At 37.3% G+C, this 27917-nt stretch overlaps 2 protein-coding genes across 2 annotated transcripts; both read left to right on the top strand.

Annotated features, from left to right (window-relative positions):
- Positions 1-3702: 3702 nt before the first annotated feature.
- LOC119547114 (serine protease inhibitor 42Dd) lies at positions 3703-5045 on the top strand. Its single transcript, XM_037853823.1, has 4 exons — positions 3703-3734; positions 3792-4633; positions 4684-4822; positions 4879-5045. The coding sequence occupies exons 1-4, from the start codon at positions 3722-3724 to the stop codon at positions 5013-5015; spliced, it is 1131 nt and encodes a 376-aa protein (XP_037709751.1). The 5' UTR covers positions 3703-3721; the 3' UTR covers positions 5016-5045.
- Positions 5046-22997: 17952 nt separating this feature from the next.
- Positions 22998-24466, top strand: LOC119546671 (serine protease inhibitor 42Dd-like). The gene is made up of 4 exons (XM_037853130.1): positions 22998-23117; positions 23166-24007; positions 24059-24197; positions 24253-24466. Exons 1-4 carry the CDS (start codon positions 23105-23107, stop codon positions 24375-24377), a joined length of 1119 nt encoding a protein of 372 aa, XP_037709058.1. The 5' UTR covers positions 22998-23104; the 3' UTR covers positions 24378-24466.
- The last annotated feature ends 3451 nt before the right edge of the window (positions 24467-27917 follow it).

The raw sequence follows: 27917 nt of genomic DNA, 5'->3' as shown, positions 1-27917 counted from the left end.
CAATTTCATTATTTTAATTATACCCGGTACTTGGAAAAAACTTGGGGCATATATAGTTGGCGATCTTATTAAATAAATACATAATTGTGAAAAATAAACTTAAATAAAATAGTAAACTTTAGTTTCCACGAGCATTACATATTTTTATTTACATGCTAATATTTAGTAAAGTAAATATTTAAAAAAAAAATAATATACAAGGGGATGAGAAGTACTAGGTACTTCAGAGTTCTTAAACTCATGTTAATCGTTATTACTTGTTTTGTTTTGCATTTCAGTTTTATTTTTCTGGCGATAAATGACCGAGCTGCGATTCCGCTAACTCAGCTCATTTTCATTTTGTTACTGCCGATATAGAAATTAAGTGAGACCCGCACATACACAGTGCTTTTATTTACTTTTTCCAGCTATCGGTTATCTTAGGTCTTCTTGATACGCCCCTTTTAACACGCCCCATCAACTGGATCCATTGTTCAGTTTAATGCTGCAATCAATCACTACGCAGAATCTAGTTAATCAATTAAAGAATCCATCAACCTTTTTCTTATCTCTTTAGAGGCTCGGTCTTACTTTTCTCAAACTTTCAGGTGCAGGAAAATTTAAATTTAAATGGCCCAATTAAGAACGGATTGCATGGTGATTTTCTCCATCGCTCTGCCACATGCAATCGGAAAAATTAGTGGAAGGAGAACATGGGAATTTAAATGTATCATCAATGCATCAATGAGTCAAGCCGGGTTTACGATTCTGCGGGTCACCGCCGAGAACTTTAATGGCTCTCCAAAAGGGGGTGATAAGGAAACAGACTTCAGGGCGTCGCAATATGATTTTAAATCGGGGACGGAAAATGGAAGCAGTCACAAGGGGATTGAGATAGTGGGGAAAAAGCGGTTGGACAACTGCTAAATGCCGCAGCAATCGAGTTATCGGGTAATCGAATATCCAGCAAATCAGATAAATCAAAACATGCAAAACAAATCGCATGATAAGAGAGCTGGAAAGAGGAAAATCGAAAAAAAGAAAAGTTTTTTCTTACTAATTGGTTAAGCTGACTGTCGGGTACACTATTTTTCTTACCTTATATAGATAACCCTTTAGTTACATAACATTAAAAAGGACATACAAGTTTTTAATATTTCCAAAATTTGCAAATTGTTTTTATAATAAACTTATCCAACTACAAAACAGATTAATTTGTTATATAAATCATAATTTTTTCACATATCTCAGTTGATAATTACCCACATGACATGATCTCTTAATCACAGAGTATCAAAGACGATTTAAAGTGAAATCGAAAACCCAAATTGAAATCGAATTCGCAGTTGCTACTGTAACGGTTTCGGCCACGCGAATGCCGAGTAAGATTTATCATGACATTTCCTTGATGACGATACTGAATCGCAACCTCCCCCCGACATCATCACCCAGTGCCACCCCCTTGACCATTGGAACTCCGTGTGTGCGTTGTCAAAATTACATTAAAGCGGAAATCGCCTGCTTCGCTTCAGTGCCAATCGCCAGAAGACAGCCAACTGACCACAGCGTAGAAAAAACTCAAGCTGCAGTCTCAGATGACTACACTGAAAACTAAGGCTTAGTGATATTTTAGCTTACTTGATTTTAAAATTTAACTTATACTACAATAGATATAAAAGTATGAAATTCTATTGGTTTTTAAAAAAATAAATTAATATTAACACATTTATTGATTATTAAAACAAATTTTAAAATGAAGAGATATGATAAACTAGAATTTTTATATGGTCTTAAGATTGTAAGCGTACTGTTGTATATTTGAGCTATAGTATCGTTTTTTAAATTCTTGTTTTTTCAAAGAAATACAATTGTATGACTGTACAACTTTATAACAAATCTTTTTTACCCTTTTTGACTCTTTTAATCAAATCATGGATGGATGGATGGATTTATATGGGGGATAGATCCCCCCACTCGGGTAAAAAAGTATATGTAATATGTATTTTATTCTAAGTTTTTTTATTTTTAATCAACAAATTTTTTATATCCCCCTACAACCGAATTCTGGATCCGCCACTGAATCAAATATAGGTATATGAAATAGTAATCTTTAAGAAATATTTTTTCCAGTATATAGAAGAGGGGTAAAGGGGCCAGTGGGTGCCGGCACGCAACACCCGCGACACTGGACGACATAAATCAGGCTCAGAGAAAAACCGAATAAAAGAGTTGGGGGCGACTGTAAGGCGAGACACTTGCATTTTGGTTCGTCGCTTTTTGAGGGGTTTGAGGCAAACATGTCCGAGCTGTCGCTTGTCTGCCCCCCTTTCTCCGCCCTCCCTGCCCACCCACCTACTTCTTAGCACCCCCTTTGACTCCCCCTATAAGCGAAATGTGCGTAACTGAGAGAAACGTAACACAGGCAGCAGCACAGCACGCAAGTCTTGAATCGGCACTGAGAAAAATTGTTTATTTTTTAAAATATGAAGTTAAAAAAACATTGAAAGTATGCTGATCTTTACTCACTAACAACCAGATATATATATATATATGGAATTTTTCTTTCAACTTTAAAATATTTTGTATGTTTATTATTTTTTATGTTTTTTTTTAATAATTAATAATTTAAAATTAAAAAAAAGCCCTTTTTAGTAGTATTAAATAAATTTCGTTTTCCATCATTAAATATTTAAGAACTATGAGTCAAACTTTAACTTAAAAACCATAAAGGAATGTATATGAATTTACTCTTACCACCAATAACTTTAAATATTTATGTAAGGGCTGAGTTCTAAACTTCTTTGTAAACATTTTACTAACAACTAATTTTGGATAAATTATATAAATTGTAGGTATCTTAAACGATAATAATTATTCATAATTTACCAAGCTTTCAACAATATTAAATTTTATCAGTGCAAGCTGTAGTTGACGTTAAAATTGGAGAAGGAGTCTCTGACTGAGTCGAAGACTGAGACTAGCGAACATATTTCACTCCACGGACATGAGACACGAGACTTCGGCTTTAATTGACATGTGTTCATTAGAAGCAACAGAGGGAACGGGTTTGGAAGGGGAAATGAGATGGTACGGGAGTAGTTATTGGGCCTCATGTTAAAATTGAAGCTGCGAAAAGTGTGATCAACGCGGGTTATGGAACAAAAAAAAAAGTTATTTATTGTTTTGGTCTGATTAAGTTAAATCGCAAGGCAGAAAAAAATCCGTTTATCATCCAAAAACAAAGTATGAGTTATTCATACTCACCGAAATTCCAGGATTTTAAAATTTTTACAAGCCTTTAGTATCTTTGCCTTTGTAATACAAAACCAAAACAGCATTATGTCTCATTGTTTATTCCTTGCTACTTAGTACATATTAATAATAAAGTAAAGTCTGAAGTCCAAGTCGAAATTTGATTATTTATTGAAAAAAAATTTGGTGTGAGTGTAGGGAATATTCTTTGAAAAGACTAACGTAAATATTCTTACGTTTGGTTAGAAGACCTTGAACCCTTTTAGAAAAAAGAATGGCGTTTATTAAATATCCCTTATTTGTTTGGAGATAAAACGTTTTCATTGCGACACCGCCTTCTGACCAAAATAATAATACCCCCTGAAAGGGTATACATATAATTGATTCACATGCTAATGTCCATGTCAAATCACCGTTATTTATTTAATTACCTTGCAGTCTAGTTTCTCAAGACCTGTTAATATCCGTTAAGTCTGAAGCAACATTTCGAATGAAATACTTGAGTAAGCGGTTAACAGAGTAGTATTTTATTGCGAAAAAATTAAGAATTTTCTCTGCAGTTCTTATTTTGCTGGCCTCTTCAGTGGCTTGTCTGTTTAGTGATGACTTTTACCAAATTTTAGCCAAGGAGAATGCAAAAGTTAACCTGATTACTTCGCCCCTTTCAGTAGAGATTGTTATGAGCATGATGTATATGGCAGCAGGGGGAGAAACGGCCGAAGAACTGCGAAACACGCTGGAATTGCCCGAGGACAAAAAGGAATTAGCCAACAATTACTGGAAGTGTTTTTCAAATTTCAAGGCTCGAGAAAAGTCCATTGTCCTTCGTTTGGCAAACCGGATATACATCAACAAAAATTACAGCCTTATACCGGAGTTCAATCAGCTTGTACAATACTCCTTTAAAGCTAAAGCTAAGAAAATCCGTCTAGACGATCCTAACGAAGCGGCTTCGATTATCAATAATTGGGTAAATAACAAAACGCGTGGCAAGATCAGATATATAGTTTCACCCAGCGACATGAGTTCCGATCTTAGCGCGATTGTGGTGAATGCAATATACTTTCAAGGCCAGTGGAAATATCAGTTTCGTGCTGACCAAACTCATCAAGCGGATTTCTATGTATCATCTGAAAAGAACATTCCTGTTGAGATGATGACGATGTCGGAACGCCTATTTTCGGCTTATCTTAACGACTTGGGTGCTAAGGTAATCGAGCTACCGTACCGGAAATCAAATCTTTCGATGCGCATCTTTCTTCCAAACACAATCGATGGACTAAGCATATTGGAAGAGAAAATTGTAGGATTCTCTAGGGATCTGCAAAAAAATTATGTAGATGTAAAACTTCCCAAGTTCAAAATAGAATTTAGCGCAAAACTAAAGGCGGTTCTTCAACAGGTTAGTGACTTGGTGAATAAGAAGTATCCCTGTTTTATTGCTTATTTCAGTTGGGTATCCGAGAGGCTTTCGAAAGTTCAGCTGATTTCAGTGGCCTAGCTTTGGAATCTAGTGTCGAGATCGATAATGTCGTTCAAAAAGCCTTTTTAAAGGTCGATGAGAATGGAACCGAGGCCTCTGCTGCAACAAGTACTGAATCTTTTAATTTGTAGTTACATGACAATCTGCCAATTGTTTGATTCCAGAGGTACTTGTTCGAAGAAAGAAGTCTGTAAGTTTTCGGCATCCCATGGAGTTTATAGCCGATCATCCCTTTGCCTACACAATTCATGATAAAGATAAGATTTACTTTCAGGGCCACATCGTCAAACCAGAATGGTAAATAAAAAGTTAACTTCGGTTCTACCTTAAATCCCAAAAAGTCTATTTATGATAAAGGATTCCACAGATGTTGGTGGGTTCCAGAAAACTAAGCTATCGAAATAGGGGTCACTCAATAGTTTAAGCCTCCATTTAAAGAGCAAGCAATCATTATCATTTGCCGTCGTCAGATTGAAGATTGCCCAACTTTTTCTTTCAAAACCATGTGTGTCTTTGTCTCTAGGGCTTAACCTTTTCCTTATCCTCCACTCGACCTCCCTGCTAATTGCCCTCCGACGAAAGAAAATGGAATGACGTCCAAACAGTGCGACAGCACAGCTGTTTGACCTTTTGGCCTTAGAGGAAAAGACAAAGACAACGACTTCGATAAAAGTTATAGGCGCCCATAAATTAAAATGCAAATTAAAAGACGTCAGAAGGAGATGGTAATATCTAATTGTAGGGAGGAAAGAGAATGTACTATGCTGAAGGTTGGAGAGGCAGGCAAATAATTATCGCTCTGTACAGTTATTTTTTATCGCCTTAATTATGGCCAATATTTGGGCAATAAAAAAATTCGCTGACTCAGCCAAGGAAAAGTTCGAAAAAGAAGTTGCCACGCGACGTCATCATTCTTGGCCCAGCAAAAAAGTTTTAATTAAAAAAATTGTTAACTTTTGTGTGGGAAAAAAAAAGAAGCGAATTGCGAAAAACTACGTGAAAATGCCTCTGCTTTTTGCTGGACACGCGACAAATTAGACGGGACACGTCTGTCAAATGGGATTTTCCCTTCTCCTTTACCGCCTGGTAATCCCTGCCACAACTTTTGATCCACGCTTTTTCCCAGTAAATCTAAAATCAGCTTAAATTTAATTTTTGCGCTTTCCTTTTTGAATTGTAGAAAGGGAAATACAGGAGGATAGAGAAGGATACCGGAAATGAAACCAGGAGCTGTGTCTTTTAGTTCTCAGCGCTTAGAAATGCCAGAGGCTAGAAAACTTTCCTTAGCTTTGAGAATTTTGTTGCGACAAGTTGGTTTTGGGACACTGAGACTGGTTGCTCCAATTAAGAGAATGGGGAAAACATAAAACGTTTGTGTGAAAATTTACTAAAATTTTGATTTTGTATTCAAATTCTCATTAAACTAACAAACAAATGATTTTGTTTAATTAAAAAAAAATTGTTTTCCGTTAGTTTTAAAGTTAGGTGCTAATGAATACTTTCAATGTTTTATTTCAAAGTTTTTCCATTCAATTCCATTTTTTGGACATCAAAAAATTAATTTTTTGTGAGTACTTAACCCCTAGTTTATATTAAATTTTTATTAAATTGTTTATTTTGTTTTAGTTGACTTTTGCTTTTTGTTATTAGCTTTTCAGTTGACCATCAAACTAATTTCAAGACTCCTAAAGGATTTTTGTTATGTATCCTAGCTTATCAACGCTCATACCATGGAAATAAGGTACAAAAGGTAAATGAGCGAAACCGAAGATTATACCTTGTCGATTATTCAAAGTTGGCGATAAACCAATAAATGGAAGAGCAAAACTTTTCGGCCTACTAATTTATGAGTTGGGAGTCCCCTAAGAAATTAGAGGAAAGTACATTTAAGGATGGTTAGAGATAGAAACAAGGAAGAACGCTATAGTCGAGTACCTCGACTATCAGATACCCCTTACTCAGCTAAAGGGACCAAAGGAAAATGGAGATATGCAAGCAGCAAATGCGCCACCTACCGGCGGTAGACAGATTTAAGCGTTGTGGGCATTAGAGTGGGCGTGGCAAAGTTTTTTTTAAATCAATCGATAGGTATTGACGAGACCAATACATTTAAGTTAAAATTTTTTATCTAGCACAAAAATTGTGGGCGCCACAGGCTTGGGCGGTTTGTGGGCGTTAGAGTGGGCGTGGCAAACTTTTTTTTAAATCAATCGATAGGTATTGACGAGACCAATACATTTCAGTTTAAATTTTTTATCTACCATGAAAATTGTGGGCGCCACAGACTTGGGCGGTTTGTGGGCGTTGGAGTGGGCGTGGCATATTCGCGTAATAAACTTGCGCTGCGCTCAAGCCTACGGAATCTAAATCTTAAAACTCGTTTCTCTATCTTTGATATTTTCCGAGATATCCGCGTTCATATTTACGATTTTTTGAAGTTTGTGGGCGGTTTGTGGGCGTTAAAGTGGGCGTGGCAAACTTTTTTTTAGGTCAGTCGGTAGGTATTGATGAGAACAATACATTTCAGTTAAAATTTTTGTTCTAGCATCAAAACTGTAGGAGCCACAGTTTTGGGCGGTTTGTGGGCGTTAGAGTGGGCGTGGCACTCTTTTGAAACAAACTTGCGCTGCGCAGGAATCTCAGGAATCTGCATGCCTAATCCCAGTATTGTAGCTCTTATAGTTTCCAAGATCTCAGCGTTCATACGGACAGACCGACAGACGGACAGACGGACATGGCTAGATCGACTCGGCTAGTGATCCTGATCAAGAATATATATACTTTATGGGGTCGGAAACGCTTCCTTCTGCCTGTTACATACTTTCCGACGAATCTAGTATACCCTTTTACTCTACGAGTAACGGGTATAATTAGAGGAGTATCCATGCAGTTAACAAATTGCTTGGCTAAACGATTTGCTTTCAAGTGCGCAACTAATTAAGAATGTGAAAGGACACAAGAGCTCGTGTACAAGGACACCCCCACGCACTCACACACACGTGCCACAAGTGGCAGTGAAAGAAGAAGCAGCCGCAGGATTAATGAGCTGCCACTTGAAGGACTTTCAACGCCAAAAAAGAGGAGCGCCAGACAAATGTGACAACAACTTAATTCAAACATGAGGAAATTAAGGAAACGCACTCGGTTTGGGTTGAAATAATTAACAAACTGTCGACGGTTCGGGGTTATCTATAAAGAAACAGCTGTGTTCAACGGAAACGCATTTAAATTTACAAACAATAAAAAATTGTCAAACGCCTGCCCAACGCCTACGTTTTTTTAGGACCCTTTGGACATCCTTATCTCGGGATCGTCGCAAATGTTGCGTAACTAAGTGCGGGTCCTTTAGGGCACACTTTTCAGGATCCCTCCCTTAGCTATCCCATTTTCTACCTGCCCTCACGGTGAGATTTCTAATTGTTGCATCCGAAAGATCGCCAGAAGGGATCCTCCATTTGTGACTCTATCTTATCCTTAATTGAGTTGTCGGCACAGTAAAATAAAGAGCATATTTTCAAACACTCTTTTTGACACTTTGGCTGAGCATTTGAATGAGATCCTGGCACATGTGGTGTCCTACCAATTGAAGCGTGCCAGGAAGCGAAGGAAATTGAGTTGTGACTTGAGGAAAATTTAATTGCGGGGGAGTGCGAGAAAGGTAAGACAATTAGGATGTGTTAAGAGCCTAGTTCTGGGAACTGCAAAGTTCTTCGAATGCAGTTTCAGGCAACCTTTAAGTTTCACTTCGAAAAAATAAAGGAATTCACTACACACAAAACATATTCGCCCTGAATTTTAGAAATGTCAAGTCAAAGTCGTTATTTCCTCAATTTTAATCATTTTTTGATAATAATAATTCAGTAAATCTAATAATTAATTAAATAATTGAAAATGAACGTGTTGACTCATAATTTTTAAAAATCGGAGTCATAAATGGGTTCTTCGTTTTAAATAATTACTATTGAATCGTTTAAAAAGAAATGCAACATTTGAAATATTTATAAATAGGATATAAAATACCTTTCTAGGAAATATTTATTTAAATAAATAATTACTTACTCAGCTAGCTTACACGTTTTTAGAATGAACCTTTATTAGTCGCTATAAATTTGATTACTGTTATTTCCGATAGCTTATGAATGTTTTAGGGAATTCCTGTCCCTGAGCTTAACCTTTAGAACGCACAAACATCTAAGTCATGTCCAGATTGTTCAATGCGAATTATTCCCACCGAATTGATCGATTAAGTTTAGGAAAAACACATGACCTTGCCAACTTTAGGAAAGCGCCGGCTGTCAGTTCCACACTCATAGCTTGTCAAACTCAAAACTCATTGAAAATCGATGAACAAAAGTAGGGAAAAAACTGAAAATGCAATGACTGTACACGAATGCCTTGACCATGAGGAGGGGGCATGAAATGCGAGTACCCAAGGGGGCATCAATTACTTGCGCACAATTTGCACACGAAATGACGGCAATTAGCAGTGAGACACCTGCCAAATGGGAGCCACCCTGAAGGGGCTGGTTGGACGGGGGTTAGTTAGTTCGTCATGAGTTCCGCTTTTTATAGGAAACGAAAAAGGGGGACAACTAGAGCAAAGCCAAATAGTTGACCCCGTTCATAAAATAGCTGGGACTGGATGAGGAAGTCAAGTTTCCTGGCCATTGTCACGTGCTGAACTCGTTTTTCAAGGGGGCGAAATGGGGTTAAAATAAGGGATCTGAGAAACGAGAATAGTTTATAGGATTTAAACGGAAACTTTAATATCAGCCATAAGCCTTATATCTTTTTTCTACAACAAGATAACATTTAAACGAAAAATGTAATATCAGCCATAAGCCTTATATCTTGTGTAAAACCTTTTTTTAGCCAAAAGAAACCTATTTATAATTCATTAACATCATGCCACTCCAAATGATCCACTTATGTACATGTTTCGATAAAATGAATACCAAGTGAATCAGAGGATTAACTTTTCTTATCCTGATAGAAGTCAAATGTGACTAATAAAATAAAACAAATTCAGGCCCTTCCTAACAAAAGTTACATCTTATTAATACTTCATCGAGAAAATTGTGTCACCTAACAGTCCCCAATTCTGCCGCCTTCATTCCTCATCGAAACAACTTGTTTACAAGGAAAAGTTGCGAAGACGAACTGAATGTTCTGTCAAAGGAAAACAATTCAATTTCCCGTGGAAAAACCAGAGCACATAACTGTGAATGTCTTCGAGGAATAGGAATAGGAATGGAATGCGTGGGTGGAGACAGGGTGACCCAAATCCACAGCAAACGGAAATGGAGAATATCAAATAAAAATGCAAAAATAAAACTAGAAGCAGCCATAAAAGTCCAACTTGTGCACTGAAGAAATTTATATAACTTTTATTATAGTTATTTATATTAGTTTAAATAATTACTATATACATTTTTGAGTCTTAGATCTTCTTGAAATATATAAAGGGTATTGCAGTTCATACAATATAATTGTGTTTCAATTTAATTAAATTCAAAGTTAAAGAGGTTTTTAAAGGTGTGTTCACTAAATTCTGTTCTAAAAACATATCTTTATTATTCTGCTCAACAGTTAGTGACTTTAAAAATAGTTACCCCATTTTTAGCCGTATAAGGATTTTTCTCTGTGATCCAGCATCTTCAAGTTCTTCAAATCAGTTGAGCAAATAGAACCAGTTGTGTGTGGGGTCGGAAAATGGGGAAAATTGGGTTCATGGGGGCCAAAAGGATGGACCCTGCCCGACTGTCTGCCCAGGATTCATAAATAAAACAAAGTGGCGCCAACGCGCGACAAAATGACGCGTCGCCCCAGTATTTGTAGCGGGTGTTTCCTCCTTGGGTTTTCCCCGATTTCCCCAGCTTTCCACTCCCCAATTGTTATTCATTGGCTTCCTTTGCCCGGGAATCGCTCTCGCTTTTCTCCCTTTTTTTTCCGCTGACCCAACTTCACTGAAAATCGATTTTCTGGCTGCAACATTTGTCTGGCTTTTAGTTTTCAGCTACAAAGAGCAACTAGTTGTGGGTTTTCCGCCACTCCTCCACTTTTTTTTTGGAGAGCACTGCAAGTGCAACAAAGAACAATTGTGGGTGGAAATTTTTGGCCCGGAAAACTGCGGAAAGCGTATTGATTGTTTCCTCGATAAGCGCATGTCGCACATAAAGGAAACGAGACTTTTTCGGTCTGGTGGGGGAAACTCACGATAGTTAAGCACTTGATGTGGTTATAGTTTAAGGAAAACTTTTTGGAAAACAACTGAGTTTATGGAGGTTTTATGTGACTTTTAAAATAGGAAGTTGGGGAAAAGTTATTGATACACAAATGAATTTGGGGAAAAATTACTTAAGATTTTGTTATTATTATTTTTCTCTTTTGGTATAGAGTCATAAAATTAGTGTACATACCTTCACATATTCAATAAAAAATATTACAAAATTTTAAGTTATTAAAAATTGGTTAATATATTTCAGACAAATAAAGTATAAATTTTAAGCCACAATTAGCCGTTTTATTAAAGGTCCATATTTAATCAAAAATTGGCTTTCAACTGAGTTTTTCGTAGTTTTTGTTTTTGCTTAAAAGATAAAAAGTGAATTTGCAATTTGAAAAACATGAAACGGAAACGTATCAATCCAAAATTTATTACCGCTTAACCCCTCGAAATGCAAATTGCTATTTAAAAAGAGGAAAAAAATCGATAGGCGAATGCAAATTTATGAGGAAAATGTCCTTGAAGCCATTTAGGAATCGAAATTATGCATGCCCACTCGTTAAAGTGACAAACATCAAACCGCGCACCCCCTAAAGCCCGTTGATCACATCGGGAAATGCACTTTTTGCCATTAAAATTTATGGGCTTCAGTGAAGAAGGCCAGAAATGTGTTCCGAAATGCAAAAATGTGCAAAAATTATGCGCGGGGAGGAAAGAGCATCCCATTGGGAGGGGTGGAGTGAGGGGATGAACTGCACTTCGGGGGGTGGCATGCAAATTTCAGTCACCCCTGATGAGGTAATTAAACTGTATGGACCAAACGCACTCATTTTTGTCCCATTTTTTACATTTCCTTTTTATTTGCCCTACGTGAGGGTACATTAGCTATAAGAAAAATGTATCCTCCATTAAAAAACGAACAGTTGACTGTTTTAAGATTGTGGAAATTGTCTTTATTTTTAGTTCATCGCGTCAATGATTTATTTCTATACCAATTCTCTAAGATAAACATTAATAATTTATTTTTAAAAATAAAACGATAGCTGACTTTTATCATTTAACAAAATATTTTTTTAATTTTTTGATATCCAAATTATTAATTTGTATTTTGCGAAAATGTTTTTAAGAGCATACAACATTCGCTAATACTTTGTTACTTACATTTTTTTCGGTTTCTTGCCGTTGATTGCTAATAGGCAAATCGTGTTCGATTAATGCCAAACGATTTCCGATTGGCGAGTGGTGTGTGGAATGGAAATGGAGTGGGTCGAATGCTTCCTTGTTGCACTTAAGTAGCTGCCGCAAATTGATTTCACGCTGTTTTTTAGACCCCTCTCCCTTGGCAGTGCTCCACTTACGAAAAAACTGGGACAAAGTCCCAAGTCCGAGGCAGAAATTCAGGGAAGAACAATGCTGCACCGCAGGAGGAAAAGTGCAACAAAAATAGGGGGGAAAACTTTTCTACTTTTTCGGTTTTCCTCGATTTTTGTTGTGTTTTTGTTTGTTTGTTTGCTTAGCTTTTCTTTGCCGGCCCGAGGAAAATAGATTTTCCCTTTCATTCATTGTCCGACGAAGAATGTAAGCAACCCTTTAGCCGGGAAGCTGGGAAAAAATCCGTTGAGCCAAGAGCCCAAATCCTTTTGTCCAAGAAAACTACACCGAGCAGAAGGAAAGTGGAAGAAAAATAAAAGGAAATTTCCGCAGTTGCCTTGCTCGAAGCGTTGAATACTTTTTGTGGGAATTCGCACAATTAGAGCAAGGCGAGTGGTTCTGTTTTGTACTCCTCGGGATAGCAGAAAGTGAGAGCTAATGGTGAGATACTTAAGGATGTTTGGCAGCGGATACAAAGAAAAGTCAATGATTTTGTGGGATAGTCATATATGGGTCAAAGGAATAGTGGAACAAATCAATGGGTCACAGAAATTTAGATCTGTAACATATTTAACTTGTTTTTCTTAAAATGATATTAAGGTATTTGAAACTTACGATAGTGTAGTTAACTTTAATTTTAGATACAAAAGAAAGACTATATTTTAAAAATCCTAATTTTAAGACAACGTTGGATTAAAGAGAATACTAACCTTTTTAAAAAAGTTATTATCATACGAAAACTAATCCTTCTAGACTTAAAAAATATTCCACTGTTCAAGCAATTATTTATATTTTTCCACTGCACTTCAAACAACAATTGTGGGATTTCCCGCTCTACTGCCTTACTCCTCACAACCCACATTTTAACCAAAAGCACAGCCCAATACATCAAATCGCAGCCCATCTCAGGCATCTATTGGGGCGATCTCTAATGGACGATCAATCAATCATGATCAAATCTGCGGCAGCCGGTGGCAAGCATTTAAATGTAATCGCAGACGCTAATCGCCAACTGCAAATCAAGTTGCATTCGGCCCGAGCCGAGATATGCAAATAACTTGCAGAAACCAGGCGAAAAGTTTCGCAGAGTTGCCAGGTCTGCTGATGGCCACATGTTAATTAGAGAAAACCCAGACTCAGACGGAGACAGTTTCGCTGATTGATTGATTGGCTCTCTATACGCGAACCCTTTCCAGCTCTTTCCACTTTAGTTGCTAATAGTTCATTAAAACTCGCCCGAGTGTCGCCAGTTGAAATTTCTTATTTCTTTGAGATGTAATCGTGAGTTGTAACTTATTAAGTTTGATTACATACATACCTCTGGTACTTTTTAAAAATTCTTTTTTAATTAATAAAGATGTTTCTGAAAAGAGCGCCGTTATCATGTGATGAGAGATATCTTTGAAAATTTTTAGGTCGGTTGATTTTAAATAAAGTTTCCACATCAATATAGTTAATAACTTTAAGTCTCATAAACTCTCTAAAATACAACTTCGTAACCAATTCACGATTCCATCTATAATTCGAAGCAGGTTATGTAGCTATACACTGAAAAAATATTTAAAAAATTATCAACTTACAAATTTTTATAGAAAATTCGTTTTCTAAACCAAAGAAACAATTTCTCAAATTTTAAAAACAGTATCCATAAACACAAAAAATCTAAAATTCACGATGAATATTTTTTTGGGTGTACTGATACGCGTAGAACAAGTAGCTCAGACGACGCCTACGATGAAAACAGAATCACTTTAAATCGATTCCACTGGAGAAATCGCCCCCAACGGGGTAATTTAAATAAGATATTTATGTGACCAGTTCCTGTCCCGATGCCAAGAGTCTTTGGCCTAATCGACGATCAATTAGAGGTAATCTGAAATTGTTGGATGCCGTATTAGGTCAGCTGCTGTGAAGATATCTGTGTTGTTCGCGGAACCAGCCTCCCTCACCTCTATTGTTTGGAACCTTTTGTGCGAACAGACCGGAAATGCAAGCATAAACAGTCAGACTCCAGACTCTGACATCGATATGAGGTAATAAAGGAGTTTTAAACAAAAACAAAAGCCACACTACATCACAAAATCCAATAGTCGAAAAAAAATGAAAACCTGAACCAAGCCCAAACCCTTCCTCACTCCAGTGAAGTGCAAATATTTTTTTAAAAATATTTCTAAAGTCGCGTGCGCTTGTTTTAATGCATTTTTGCACACTTGACTGGCTGACGTTGCCCCTTTACCTGACCAAAAGGGTTAGGGTTTGGGTTAGTCCCGAACCGGATCGCCGTTTTAGGGGTTGTGCTATAATGCCCATCGCTGCCAGCCTTTTGATTTATTTTTAATGGGCCTCTCATATTTTTGCACAGTCTCATAAACTAGCTGACAATATTGATTCTGCTCTCGGGCTGATCTATATTTTATGAGCTGACAATTGGACAAATCGTGGGTTGTCCGAAGGGTGCGAAGAGGTTAGGGGTGATTTCGAAAAGTCTTCTATTCTTTCTATCATTATTTCTAAATTTACAGCACCCGGTGATCAGTTGGAAAAATAGTTTCTATAAAAGTTAAGGCTCCTTAATATTGTTAAACAATATTTCATCAAATTTGTTTTTATTATGATATCGTTTTGATTCCAGAAACTTCGAAACTCCAAGCTCGTCGCTCCTTTTTATGTTTGGCTTAATGTTGAGACTTAGATTTCTTGAAGTCCCAGACATGACCTCAAATTATCAAAAACTTCTCTCCAACAAAAAAAGGTCGTATAAAATGCCAATCTCTAAATACAAAAATATACTTTAAAAACATTTTTGAGATCCAACATTCCTTATTAAGGATCAAACCCAACGTGTTGCAACCATTATCCCTTCAACCCAACATGTTTAAGAACATCCTATTCAAACATGTTTGCTTTTCCGTAAAACATTTCATGGGTTGTTTGTTTTGGCAGGATTTCACAACGAGCTGCAAGATTTCTTTAAAAAAACTAGTTTTCGATCTTTTTGTTTCTCAGGTAAACAATTACAAAAACCAACAACTGACAGCTTCAATTGAGCTTCTGTTACACAATTTCTTTGTGTTTATTTATGCATTTTCTTTCAATTGATTTGATTTTGTGGTGAAGGGAAAATCTGCTTGCCAGACATTTGCATTTTCTTCACCCCTCAAACAATTTGCTGACCTATTTTCATAATCATTTTCTTAAGTTTCCTCAGGTTGCGGCATTCAACTGGAAGCACTTCAAGTTCATTAGATTTCTTTCCAATTGAGTTGTCCTGACCTGATGTGAACCTTTGACGGGACAATCCCACAGCCAGGGCATTGACTTGTACTCAGCATTTATAATATTTAAATTAGGTTTTCTTTCACGCCTGGCTGGGCTCAAGTGTCTGATTGATATTTTCAAATAACTTACAGATTTTATCTCCGATTTGTCTGTGCTCTAATTCAGGTAGAGTCTATCTCTTCAATTGAATCTCCGTCGAATGGGCTTACATATATCCCTCTTCGTCATTCTGACAGGTCGAACGAATTCCCTGCTCTACTCTACCCACATTTTGCATATTTTCAAATGGAGTTTTTGAAAAAAGAACAAAGATGGGTTCAGCTTCTGGTAATGCTCTCACTGTGTCTAATTGCGTGGATTGTGTGGAGTGCACAATGGAATTGATGGACTCGTGTCAGAATCCAATGTCATTCCGGTTTCCATTCTGATCTCGACTGATTTCAAGGGTTGCTCTCCGCTCGATTTAATTAAATTTTATGCGCCTGCGCGCAATTTTTTACTCATTTGCCTTTTGTTTGGGAGTCGTATTCGTTTTCAGTTTGGTTTTCTGTTGACCCACACGCCTTCTGTTTCTGTGGTTCAGAATGACCAGGTTAACCGCATTTTGGACATGCCTGTTTTGAAGATCAAATGGTGTTCAGCTGTTCTTCCTAAAAAATTCAAGAATCAATTCTAGAATATAGATATTTTTGTATTTGAAATAAATTAAATTCGATAGGAAATGTAAAACAATATAGATATATTTTATATTTCAAGACCTTAAAAATACATCTCCATGGACTTAAGAATTTTGTAATATAATGAAATTGTATAAGTGATAGCAAAAAAGTTTGAAAAATAATATATATTACTGCTCCATAAATGTTTTAAAATATTTGCTAGAAATTTATTTTATTAAATACTTTTTTTTTAATAGTCACACACTAACATCTGAAGTATATATTTTATAAAATGGGTTTCCATTTAATTTTTATCTATCAAGCTGTAATACTGCTCTATTTCCGCCAGCGAAAATCGCCTTTGGATATACCCTTTTGAGTAGACAACTGATCAGTCTCCGATTAATCAGCATTTTTCCAGTTGAACTGATTTTGTCAGCCTCGCTTTGAGCCGTCCCTTTCGACATTCACTTAATCAAATTTCGAAATCAATAATTAATCAACTGATGCGAAGGCCAGGAAATCATTTGTCGCTGGAAAATCATTAACATTCATCCCTCTCACCCCCTGACTATGCAAATTTTTTCCCCGTGTTTCCGCATCGACTCGTGTTAAGTTACGCAAACAGAGGCCCTTCGGAAAGGATAATATTCATACAACATAATCTGAGCGATGCCTGGATTTTTGGCCCGGCATTTGCATATATTACAACTTCTGCTGGTCCTTTGATGTTTGATGAAATTAGCGAGAGAGCTCCAATCCTGTCGTATTAAATTTATTATAATGATGTCAATGCAGGCAGGCCACTCGCCCTTATCTGGCATTATTTTTATTTTGCCTGCTTTTAGTCCCTCTTATTTGTATTTATTTTGATTTTTATTTGTTTTCGTCGGCGGGTTATTAAACCATAAATAAGCAGGTTAGCAGGAAGTTCGGTTTTGGGTCGGGAGCGGAAATTATGAAAATACTCAAATTGCCCACATCCTGCTCAGGAGTTTTCCTTTTAGCCGGCTACCTGTCTTCTTTTGACCTTCCGCTTTTCCATTTTCCTTAGAAGTCTTTTGGGTAGCCATTTCCGTGGCATACTTTGCGGCTGTTCTGCTTTTGAGTGTTCGCTCTTGGGCAATTTATCATGGGAGCATGCTTAAACAAAGCCTGAAAGGTTTCATATTTCATAAATTTTAGGCAGTCGAAAGCCCTTTACGCACACATATTTCGTTCAATCAACCCGCACGCAATTTTCCTCCACATTCTCGTTAGCCACTTTTCGCCAAAAACCGCTAATGAAATGCCGCTCGAAAAGTTTTGCGGGCCAGAGCGAACGCATCGCAAATTGGCAACATCAATTAGTGGGGTTGAAAGCGGGAGAAAGAGAAAACATATGCAAACTAGTTACCCGGTTAGTTGGTTTCAGTTTCTCGTCGGTTTCCAAAGTTGGCGGGCGCCGAAATTTAACGCACAAAGTCAATTAAAAAGTTTTGGTCAAGTGCCAGACGCTTGACAATTGTCGAAATTAAAACCGGAAAGGCAGAAGAGCTTTCTCGGGATAAAACTAAAAGCATAACAACATAATTGGCCAAGTTTAAATCATACTAATTTTTTTTCGACATTTCTAAAAGGAATTTTGTTAGTTGCCAAATATTTTATATATTTCCTAACTATAGAAATTAAATTTCAAGTAAATTAAAAACTTTATTTTTATTTTATTAAACCTTGACCTTTTAATAATGTTCTTGTACAATAAACATATTTTTATCATTAGCTTTGTTTAAGTTGCAGACTCTTCACAGTTGTTTAATAAATATAATAATCTATAATAAAAATATCATTGGCCCAAAAAAGTTAAGCAAACTATTTTTCGATTTTTCAAAATATAATTTTATTATTTGACTCCACCATTTGTATAAATTTAAAAATTATATATTTTACATATTAAAATTTAATATTTAAATGAATAAGAGAAATTAGTTTATTTATTCTATAAAAATATAACCTTTTAAGGTTGTTCTTTAACAATATATTTCCCCGCATACTTTCTTTTTCAAGTGTTTCATTAAAAACTTTGTGGCCAAATAGGTGGAGTATGAAACGCAAGCCTCAATTAATTTTATCAGATGCATTTGATCGAATTCAATTAAAAGTTAAACGCCAAAGCGCGTACGTGGGCCATTACTCAAGGCCTGGGAAAAGAATGGCTGGGGGCTAAAAGGTCCTTCGCCAGTTGAACCTTTTTTGCGGCCGCAGTTATCATTGGACCAACAGGTGGACGGGCGATTGGCTCGCCCACAAATGACCCCATCAATAAAGATCCCATTGAAAGGCAGGCTAAAAGGCTTCGCTGGCGAACAGAGCCCACTAAAGAACCCGCCCACTCGGCACCCAAAGCATTTCCCATGAGAGCCAGCCAATTTGCTGGGACTTTGTGTCCCTCTATCTGTCGGCAACTTTTAAAATGGCCATGTTTCAAAAGTTATCGATGTTGGGGTAGGAAAGAGGTGTTTGCTTTTTTTTGCGGACGAACTGTGGGCGGTTGGGATAGGTAGTTCCAAAGTTTCTGTGGCACATTCCAACTTGTCCGTAATTCAATCAGTGATGGTGGCATTCTTACACGTGAGCTGTTTACGGAATGTCTGAAGAGCACTCTGGTTCAGTCGATTAGTTGGGTTTAGAAATGGCTGCGTGATAAATCGGCAATCTTATATTAGCTCTATATAAAATGTTGTATTTCAATTAAATATTTATACTCCATCCAAAGTCGATGTGAAGATATAGTTGTTTCTTTCAAATATATTTTCATTTTGTAATTTTCAGCTTCTTAAAAACGAGTATGAGCTATCAAGTTTTGGTTCTAAAAGTTTAGGATTTGTTAACAAATAAAGTAATTTAATTTGGTTTCCATTTAAGAATGTATACTTAAATTCCGCATCCTTTTATTTTATAGTGTCCCACCTACTTCGTAAGCCATCTTGAATCACGCTTTCCTCCGTTGGTCACCTAACTAGTGGCTCATCCACAAATTCGCTTAGACAAGCTCAAAGGACCTTGGGCACCGCATCATCCACTCAAGAGAAGCCATCAGCACAAATGCGACCACATTAAGGTGCGCAAAGACCCAGTAAGAGTGCAAAAGGAAAACCAAGAAAAAAGGAGAAAATTCCTTGAAGAAGCCCACACCCTCGGGACAGGACATCTGCTCAGCAAAGGACATCCCGAGGTGTTGAACTGGGTCACAGTAGAGCCTGCCCGGGGGCATTAATCATTTTTGGCAAACGCAACAACCTGACAAGGCACTGAATAATCGCTCGAAATGCGCTGGCAATTATATAATTCCCGATCTCGGTGAGTGGGTTACTTGGGGATGAGGTGTGGCTCATTTATCATGCTAATACCTTTCGGTCAGTGGCAGCTCGGGTTTCCCCATGTGCGAGCGTGTTGTTTGCCATCATTAATTATCTGCACATTGCGTTGCCGTTGCCTCTTCCCTCCGGACTCCTCCGATTCCTCCGCCTCCTGTTGACACAACAACTTAAACATTTGTGCAAACAGGGAGTAGCCAATGTCCAGTCTCTAATCCCCTGGACTCTCGGAAAAATCACGATGATATTAATCATCCGGTTAAAAAAAAGGACATAGTGCCGGTAAATAATTTTGCAAGAGATGGACCTGAAAAGGTGGCTGATAAATATTTAATACACAGCGGAAAAATATGCTGAGTTCTTGTGATTTTTAAAATGTCTTATAAAGTGTAAAAGTTATGTAAAAGTTTCAAGAATTGGAATTGTTAAAATTTCTGTTATGTCTAAAATAACTTATTGCATGCTTTATGTCGAACCTTAAAATTTTCTGAAACTTATTTTTTTTTTTTCTATCAAGGATTTTTGTTATATTTTATTTTTAGTTTTTTGTTTATTTATTTATATTTTATTTATAAGCTTTATTAGTTCTCAAAATATTTTCATTACTTTAAAGAAAAGTTTTATTTACATCCAACTCCTTTGATGTCATATTAAATCTTACTTCAACCCTTAACTTTATTATGATTTCCTTGATAAACTTTTCTCCGTGTACCGAAACAAAAAACCGAGGCTTGTCACTTTGACAAATGACTTTCGCTGAACTAAATTTAGCTGCAATTTGCATTTGGGATAATCAATTCTCAGACACCCGAGTTGCCTCTGGGAAGGTGCGATAGGGGTGAAAAATAAACACAACCCTCCGGATGGGTTATGAATACTTTTGTCACCTCTTTTGTCGCCCAGAATTTCGCACGTGGCTTCAGTTCGCAAAAGTTTTAAATTTTCATGTGTATGTAAACGAATATTGTTGGGCACACAAAAGTTTGATTGATTTGGGTTCGTCCTTGTCCTCAGCCCATTGATTGATTCGCCTTTGGATTAGTGTTCAAAAACTTTGTTATACGTTGATTGGTTATTTGATATTCATAACGCTGCGGGGGGTGGGCAGAAAATAAAAATAAAATTGAGAGCGACTCGAAGGTGCCAAGAAAAGGAAGCAGAAGACAGCGCTGATGATGTCGGGAATCGAGGAATCGGCGCGTGCCGGTGGATTAATGTAATTACGCTTGTCGTAGGTTGTTAAGATGGATAGCTAGATAAAGAGATGGATGGATGGATGGTAGGGTGTCTGAATAGGCTGCAAGGTAATTCGATGCGTGCTGAACTGGATGAATGATAAAAGCGGTTGAGGGAGGTGTTCATCACGAAAACGAAGCAAACAATGAAGTTTAAAAAAGTGTGTTGGGGTAGGTTTATGAACCATAAAAAAGAGAATATTAAACTCAAGGGCGTTGAAGGGAAAAAAAACTTTTCCTTGAAAAGCATTTATTATTTGATATATTAAAAAAGTTTGGTACTGGATGAGATCAGTAAAATATTTTTTCTTCATATGATTATTGTTACCAAAATAAAAATGTATAGCCTTATTCGAGGGAATTTTGGTAGTACAACTAAAGCCACAACTTAAGTTTTGTTTAAGACTTATTTGAATACTCGAAAAATTCTTTCAGAAATCTATAATTTCTTAAGGTGCAGCAACCATTAAATCTAAAACAAGGAAGAACGCTATAGTCGATTACCTCGACTATCAGATACCCGTTACTCAGGTAAAGGGACCAATGGAGATATGCAAGCAGCAAATGCGCCACCTACCGGCGGTAGACAGATTTAAGCGTTGTGGGCGTTAGAGTGGGCGTGGCAAAGTTTTTTTTAAATCAATCGATAGGTATTGACGAGACCAATACACTTCAGTTAAAATTTTTTATCTAGCATGAAAATTGTGGGCGCCACAGATTTGGGCGGTTTGTGGGCGTTAGAGTGGGCGTGGCACTCTTCTGAAACAAACTTGCGCTGCGCAGGAATCTCAGGAATCTGCATGCCTAATCCCAGTATTGTAGCTCTTATAGTTTCCGAGATCTTAGCGTTCATACGGACAGACGGACAGACGGACAGACGGACATGGCTAGATCGACTCGGCTAGTGATCCTGATCAAGAATATATATACTTTATGGGGTCGGAAACGCTTCCTTCTGCCTGTTACATACTTTTCGACGAATCTAGTATACCCTTTTACTCTACGAGTAACGGGTATAAAAATTCGTGTTTTGATAAAAAATTTTAATTGACAATTAAGTGACCCCAATTAGATAACAATATGAACTATAAATGGTTACCTCTAATCGTTTCTGATAAATTCGTGTGAATATTTTAAGCCAGCAAAATCTGAAGGCCTTGTGGTATGAAAACCGCTCACGCGATTGTCATCAAACGCAATCACCCACAAATAACCGTCATTAAATGCACCATACACACATAGGCGAATATAAAAGCCAGCCTACAAAATGAAACCATCAATTACAATAATAGCAACAAAGTCTTTTATAGACTTATAGACAACAGAAAATACAACAACAATCAGAGCACGCGGAAGTGTTTACAAAATGTCAAAGCGAAAACAAAGACTCGAAGAAAGAGCCGAAGAAAGAGGTAGAAAGACTGGCGCCCTTCTCCCGAAAAAGAGTTTCTCATGTCAATTTGGAGATTTCGAACCGAACTGAAAACGGAAAATGTCAATATCAGTGGCATTTGTCCTAAGCCAAACAGAAAACATTAGAGCGAGAGGCACTTAAGATGCTGCGAGTTACGAGGGAAGAGAGAAGACCTGACATGCACTGCGAGAAAACAGAGTTACAAAAATGGTGAATTGCTTACCAATTTTTTTTTGACAAGCTAAAAATGTTGATTAAAATTTCAATAAAACTTAGTGATAACTATATACAAAAACCATATAACACCTAATTATATTAAATTAAAGTAAATATAATAATAAAGCCATTCGAAATTTATATTCCTTCTAGAAAAACTAAAACATTTAAGGTCCGATTTTTTATAAACTAGTTTTGTTATATCCATTAAAAATCAATTTGACGGGTAATAAATACGCATCGGAAAAAAATAATACAACTTTTTGTAAGAAAAAATAACTTAAAATTATAAAGATTTCAGTATAACATAATCCACAATGTCGGTTTTGTCGTAGACTAAAAGCGTATATTAGATTCGTCGGAAAGTATTGTTCAAATCGGACCATTTGTAAACTAACAATGAGTATCTAGCAAGAAGTTGGTTAGCTGAGTAACGGGTATCTGATAGTCGAGGGACTCGACTAGAGCGTTTTCTCTTGCTCTTATGTAATCTTTAGAAAAAGGAATGCATTTATAAGTCATACTGAACCAATCAAATTATAAGACTCGATGGGGAATCTAATTTGATCATTATACACAGTATAAATAACACTGACATTCTGAAACAATTTTTTATTTGTGAGCCACTTTCCAAATGAAGTACATAGGTAAGTAACAAATTTTATTTCCTTAAAACCTCGTTAATTCTCTTAAAGGTCTGATATTATTGGCCACGTCAGTGACTTGCCGATTCACCGATGATTTGTACAAACTTTTGGCCAAAGGTTATGCTGGCAAGAATCTTATTTCTTCGCCTCTTTCCGTTGATATTGCCTTGAGTATGGTCTACATGGCCGCTGGGGGAAAGACAGCCCAAGAAATGAGGAACGTTCTGAAACATCCCACGGATAAAAAGGCAGTGGCTCGTAAATACAAGGAATTTCTGACAAGGCTCGAAGGTCGTGAAAAGGTAGCCATCCTCGATCTGGCCAACCGCATATTCGTAAACGATCGCTACACTATAGTTCCGCAGTTTAATCAATTTGTCAAAGATTCCTTTAAGGCCGAAGCGCAGGCTGTCAGCTTAACTGATTCTGAAAAAGCCGCTTCGATCGTCAATAAGTGGGTGAATGATCAGACGCGCAGCAGGATAAAAACCGTTGTTGAGAAAAATGATATGTCCTCGCGTCTGATAATGGTTCTCGTGAATGCAATTTACTTCAAAGGCCAGTGGCAGTACGAATTCGACCCTAAAAGAACCAAAGTGGGCGATTTTCGATCTGCTGACAGAAATACCGTTCCTGTCCAGATGATGTCGCTAGTGGGCACATTTAGGGTGGGATTAATTCCCGACTTGGATGCCAAAGTGATAGAGCTTCCTTACCGGAATTCAAGCCTCTCCATGGTCATATTTTTGCCGGAAAAAGTCGATGGCTTGCCAGAATTGGAGCAGAAGATCGCAGGCTTCTCTCAAAAGCTGAATAGCCGGGTCGTGCAATTAAGGATGCCAAAGTTTAAAATCGAATTTTCCTCAGAGCTAAAGGGTATTCTTGCGACGGTAAGTATGACCCGATAATTATGGGATCACTTTTATAATCTGCATCTATAGATGGGCATACAAGATGCCTTTACTGGTGGTGCGGATTTTAGAGGTCTAGTGAAACCGTCAGGAGCGAGCATCACTAAAGTCACACACAAGGCTTTCATTGAGGTTAACGAAGAGGGTGCCGAGGCAGCAGCTGTAACAGGTACTCTTGATTTTCTTAGGTGTCACACTTTTTACGACTTTTGTTGAAATCGCAGGTGCTGGAATTGTATCGAGGTGCCCAACTTGCAACGCCTTCCGGTTCAATGTCGATCATCCATTTGCCTACGTCATTCGCGATGAGGACACCATTTACTTTCAGGGACACTTCGTAAAACCATAAATATAAAGTTAGTAAAAGGAGACGGAGGAGGCCGTTAATTTTTAAGTGAATAAGATAATACAAATATATATGACGAAATATTTGCCTAATAACTTTGTTTTATCGAACGAGAGGAATTCCGAGTTTGACAGTTCCGGATGCTTCCTCCCTCTACCCAAGACGACCTTCGATGAACAGCTTGCTCACCTCAACTACAATTCGTTCGCTACTCATATCGGCCCCACCCTGAGTTTTAAATGTTTCAGAAGTTAATTGTAAGCCGAACGAATTGTGGTATGTTACAATTATATACGCTGATATATGAGTAGAAATTACTAATATAGCCACGTTGTTTTCATAAAATGTTTTTTAGACATCGGTATTTAACTTGAAATGAAACGCGTTTAAACTTTGGAAAAAAAATTTCCCTTAGGGATAATGATCTTACATTGGTTTTTAGTCCATTTCGTGCAGTCGCTTTGCTGCTTGCATACGTCCATCTCTCTCGCACTCCCCTTAGCTGAGTAATGATAGTCGAGGCCGTCGAATATAGCTTTCCCTCTTGTTTTGTTTTAGGAATACCTACGAAAAAAAACTTTGGACATAAATAATTTTTCGAAGTTGTTAAATTATGTGATGGATTTTGGTTTTTCTTTAGTGTGCTAAATTTTTCTACGTGTAGCTCCTCCACTTGATGTATTGTCTCAGGCCGCTTGATTTATCTCTTGGACGCATTTCACCCAGCGCTGAGTTGGTAATGAAACTCCAATCAACAACGTGGGATGACCACTCGAGGGTCAGTCAGTGGGTTATCGAGGGGGGAAGCACTCAGTCTGTGGCTGAGATTCGGTCCCAGACTTTTTCTTCTTTCTTTATTACCATTTTTGCCTGTGCTCATTGTTTGAGTGTCTTGTAACTGTAACAGCAATGCAGACAGGCGACGGACTCGAAAGACGGAGACTTCGGTAGTTGCGTAACGCAGCCAAAAGTGGAGCAGAGCCGTCGCTTTCTCCTCCCCCAACACCACATTCTGTCTTTCTTTTTTCCGCGTTGTGAGAGGATCTTTAAGTTTTCAGAGGAAGGTGGTCTTGGCGTTATTATTAAGTTTTTGATACGATTTAAATCGGGAAATTTATTTTTACTAAAATTTTCTGGGTGTTTTTAAAATACTTTTATAGATTTTAAGACCACCTTTAGCTTTACTATTTTTAAGAAGTATTTAAAATAAGTTTAATGATATTATGTTTTTTTTATTATCATAGTTTTCAAGTACAATTCGTTTAAGGAGTGAGGAGTTGTAAAGATTGGAATTTGATAACTAAGATTCAAACAAATCAGAAACCTGTAACACTATATTTTATGTACAAAACATGATCAGAGATCATAAAAATTGTGCTGACATGCTTATATTGATGATTTCTGACTCATTTGAGTATTAGATATTACCTTTATAGGTTAATATGTTAACATTAAACATTGTAATTTCATTGTCAGGGTATCTAAGCATCCAGTTTGTATTACTTCTCTGCTGCTGTTGTTGTTTTTTTCACTTTCTGACAAGTGCATGATGCATTGCCTTTCGGTGGCCGAAAGTGGGTGAAAGGCTCTCGGTTTTTGGTGGATGCTGGAATTGCGACCAGAGTGGCTGTGCTATCTGTGCTGAGCAAGTGACTCTTAATTTACGACTTGGGGACCCGGCGACGACCACGATAACAATTTGTCAGCTTAATGGCGCCGAAGGATGCGCGGTCTGCTTTTTCGCATACCGACTCCGTTTCCCGCAACTTAGTTTCAAAAGAAACAAGGAAGTGTTTTTCGAGTGCAGCGGACTGCGGAGTGAGTCTCCATTTTCGGGTGCAACGACCAAACAACAATTTTTGTGCATTGCGTTGATTTGTTTATAATTGCACTGCTCCACTCTGCTCCACTCTGCACCACTCTGCACCACTCTACTCCGATTTGATCCGATCTGCCCAGCTTTACTCTGCTCTGCTCGGTGGAATGCAGGCGGTTCGTGACTTGCTGAGCGAGACGAATGCGAAACAATTAGTTGGGGGACTGAAAGATAGGTAAGATATAGTATAATAACAAAGTTTTCAGTAAAGCAAACTTTGGATAGCAAAGCTCTTCGGATATAAACTTTTTTGCACTGATCAGCTGTTTTATTCTGTATTGTAAGTACTTTGAAAATAACTTGTAGTAGAACTTGTTTCTTTTTACAATCTGAGAATATGTATTTAAAATCCTGTAAAGGCTCAGCATACAACTTACAAAATATTAAATGAGAATAATATGAAAAATATGTCGAAACATTTTATAAAAATAAAATATACAGTACAAATATGTTTCTTATTTCACATAGTGGGTACGTACCATTAAAAGATTTATACTTCAATAAAAAATAATTATTTTTTTAATCGAAGAAAAATAATTTATCGTTGTACAATAAATTAAATTATCATCATTTATATGTACATATGATATTATCAAAAAATGGTAATGACTAGAAAGATGTTTTAAAATATAACAAAATATTCCACATTTATAAGTATACGAAGATGACTAAAATTTTTCTCTGTTTATTTGAGGCTAGGCCAGAGTACAAACTATTGGACTCCAAGGGGAATACAAGTGGGGTCATAACTACAACGACAGTCATGCCCATGCAAATGTATTCATTAGTTACTGCCGGCGTCTGCCTCACACATTCACACCGAGACACGCTTGAATTTATGCTAATCCGAATGCAAACACACTCCTCGGAGACCGCACCCCCTCTTCCTCCGCTGCTCCAGTCTCCAGGTCCTCTGATCCCCTCACTATATCTTGACTTTGACTTGGAGTAATCACCAGCAAGTCTCAAGACTCCGGCGACAATCGAGCTTGTTCAATTACGTGCTGCAGTTCTACACAGAAAGAAAAGAGCAAAAGGATTTGAAGTACTAAAACATATAATAATCTTTAGAATTATTAGATAGATATAAACATATTGTAAGAACCTACAATAGTAATATTTTGTACAATTTTTTTTATTATTATTTTATATTAATGTTATAGAGTGACAGCAGATTGATTTACTTCTTTTATTTGCAGTTCAACACAAAAGGTTTCAGGTTTTTCTCTCTGTGCAAACTCGATTTGTGTCACTTGAAGCAGGATGGAGAGCCCCTCCTTCTCAATGTTTCACCGTCTCTAAGCTCGCTAGTACATTCGCATTTGTTTTGCATATGTTTTCATTAATCTTACTTAGAGGGAAGCGAGGAAATAGGGGAAAACTGATAGGCCTATTTTGATCTGCAGGGGAGTTGCCCACCAACCTGATCGGAACCCTACACTGTCGCCTGGCTGATTGTTTATGATGATATAAGGGTAATCATGGCCCGGGTGGCATGTGCCAAATTTGCCGCAAGGTTAAAGAGTTGAGTTGAGTTGTCGACTGTGGGCGATCTGGGGATTGGAGATTAAAGACCTGGGAGGAGTCGCGTGAGAGGTATGGAAATAATAATTAATTATTGTTTGTTGGGTAAAGTAATTGTTTAACTCTTATTGAGGTTAATTGAT

Source organism: Drosophila subpulchrella, chromosome 2L (assembly GCF_014743375.2).
Source record: "Drosophila subpulchrella strain 33 F10 #4 breed RU33 chromosome 2L, RU_Dsub_v1.1 Primary Assembly, whole genome shotgun sequence".
Taxonomy (NCBI): Eukaryota; Metazoa; Arthropoda; class Insecta; order Diptera; family Drosophilidae; genus Drosophila; species Drosophila subpulchrella.
This window is presented reverse-complemented; position numbering and strand designations above follow the sequence as displayed.

Excerpts from the sequence above, each read along its gene's own strand:
- LOC119547114 (XM_037853823.1), top strand. Across the intron at positions 4,634-4,683 it reads TAAAGGCGGTTCTTCAACAG|TTGGGTATCCGAGAGGCTTT; the intron begins GTTAGTGACTTG and ends TGCTTATTTCAG. Across the intron at positions 4,823-4,878 it reads CGAGGCCTCTGCTGCAACAA|AGGTACTTGTTCGAAGAAAG; the intron begins GTACTGAATCTT and ends GTTTGATTCCAG.
- LOC119546671 (XM_037853130.1), top strand. Across the intron at positions 24,008-24,058 it reads TAAAGGGTATTCTTGCGACG|ATGGGCATACAAGATGCCTT; the intron begins GTAAGTATGACC and ends CTGCATCTATAG. Across the intron at positions 24,198-24,252 it reads CGAGGCAGCAGCTGTAACAG|GTGCTGGAATTGTATCGAGG; the intron begins GTACTCTTGATT and ends TTGAAATCGCAG.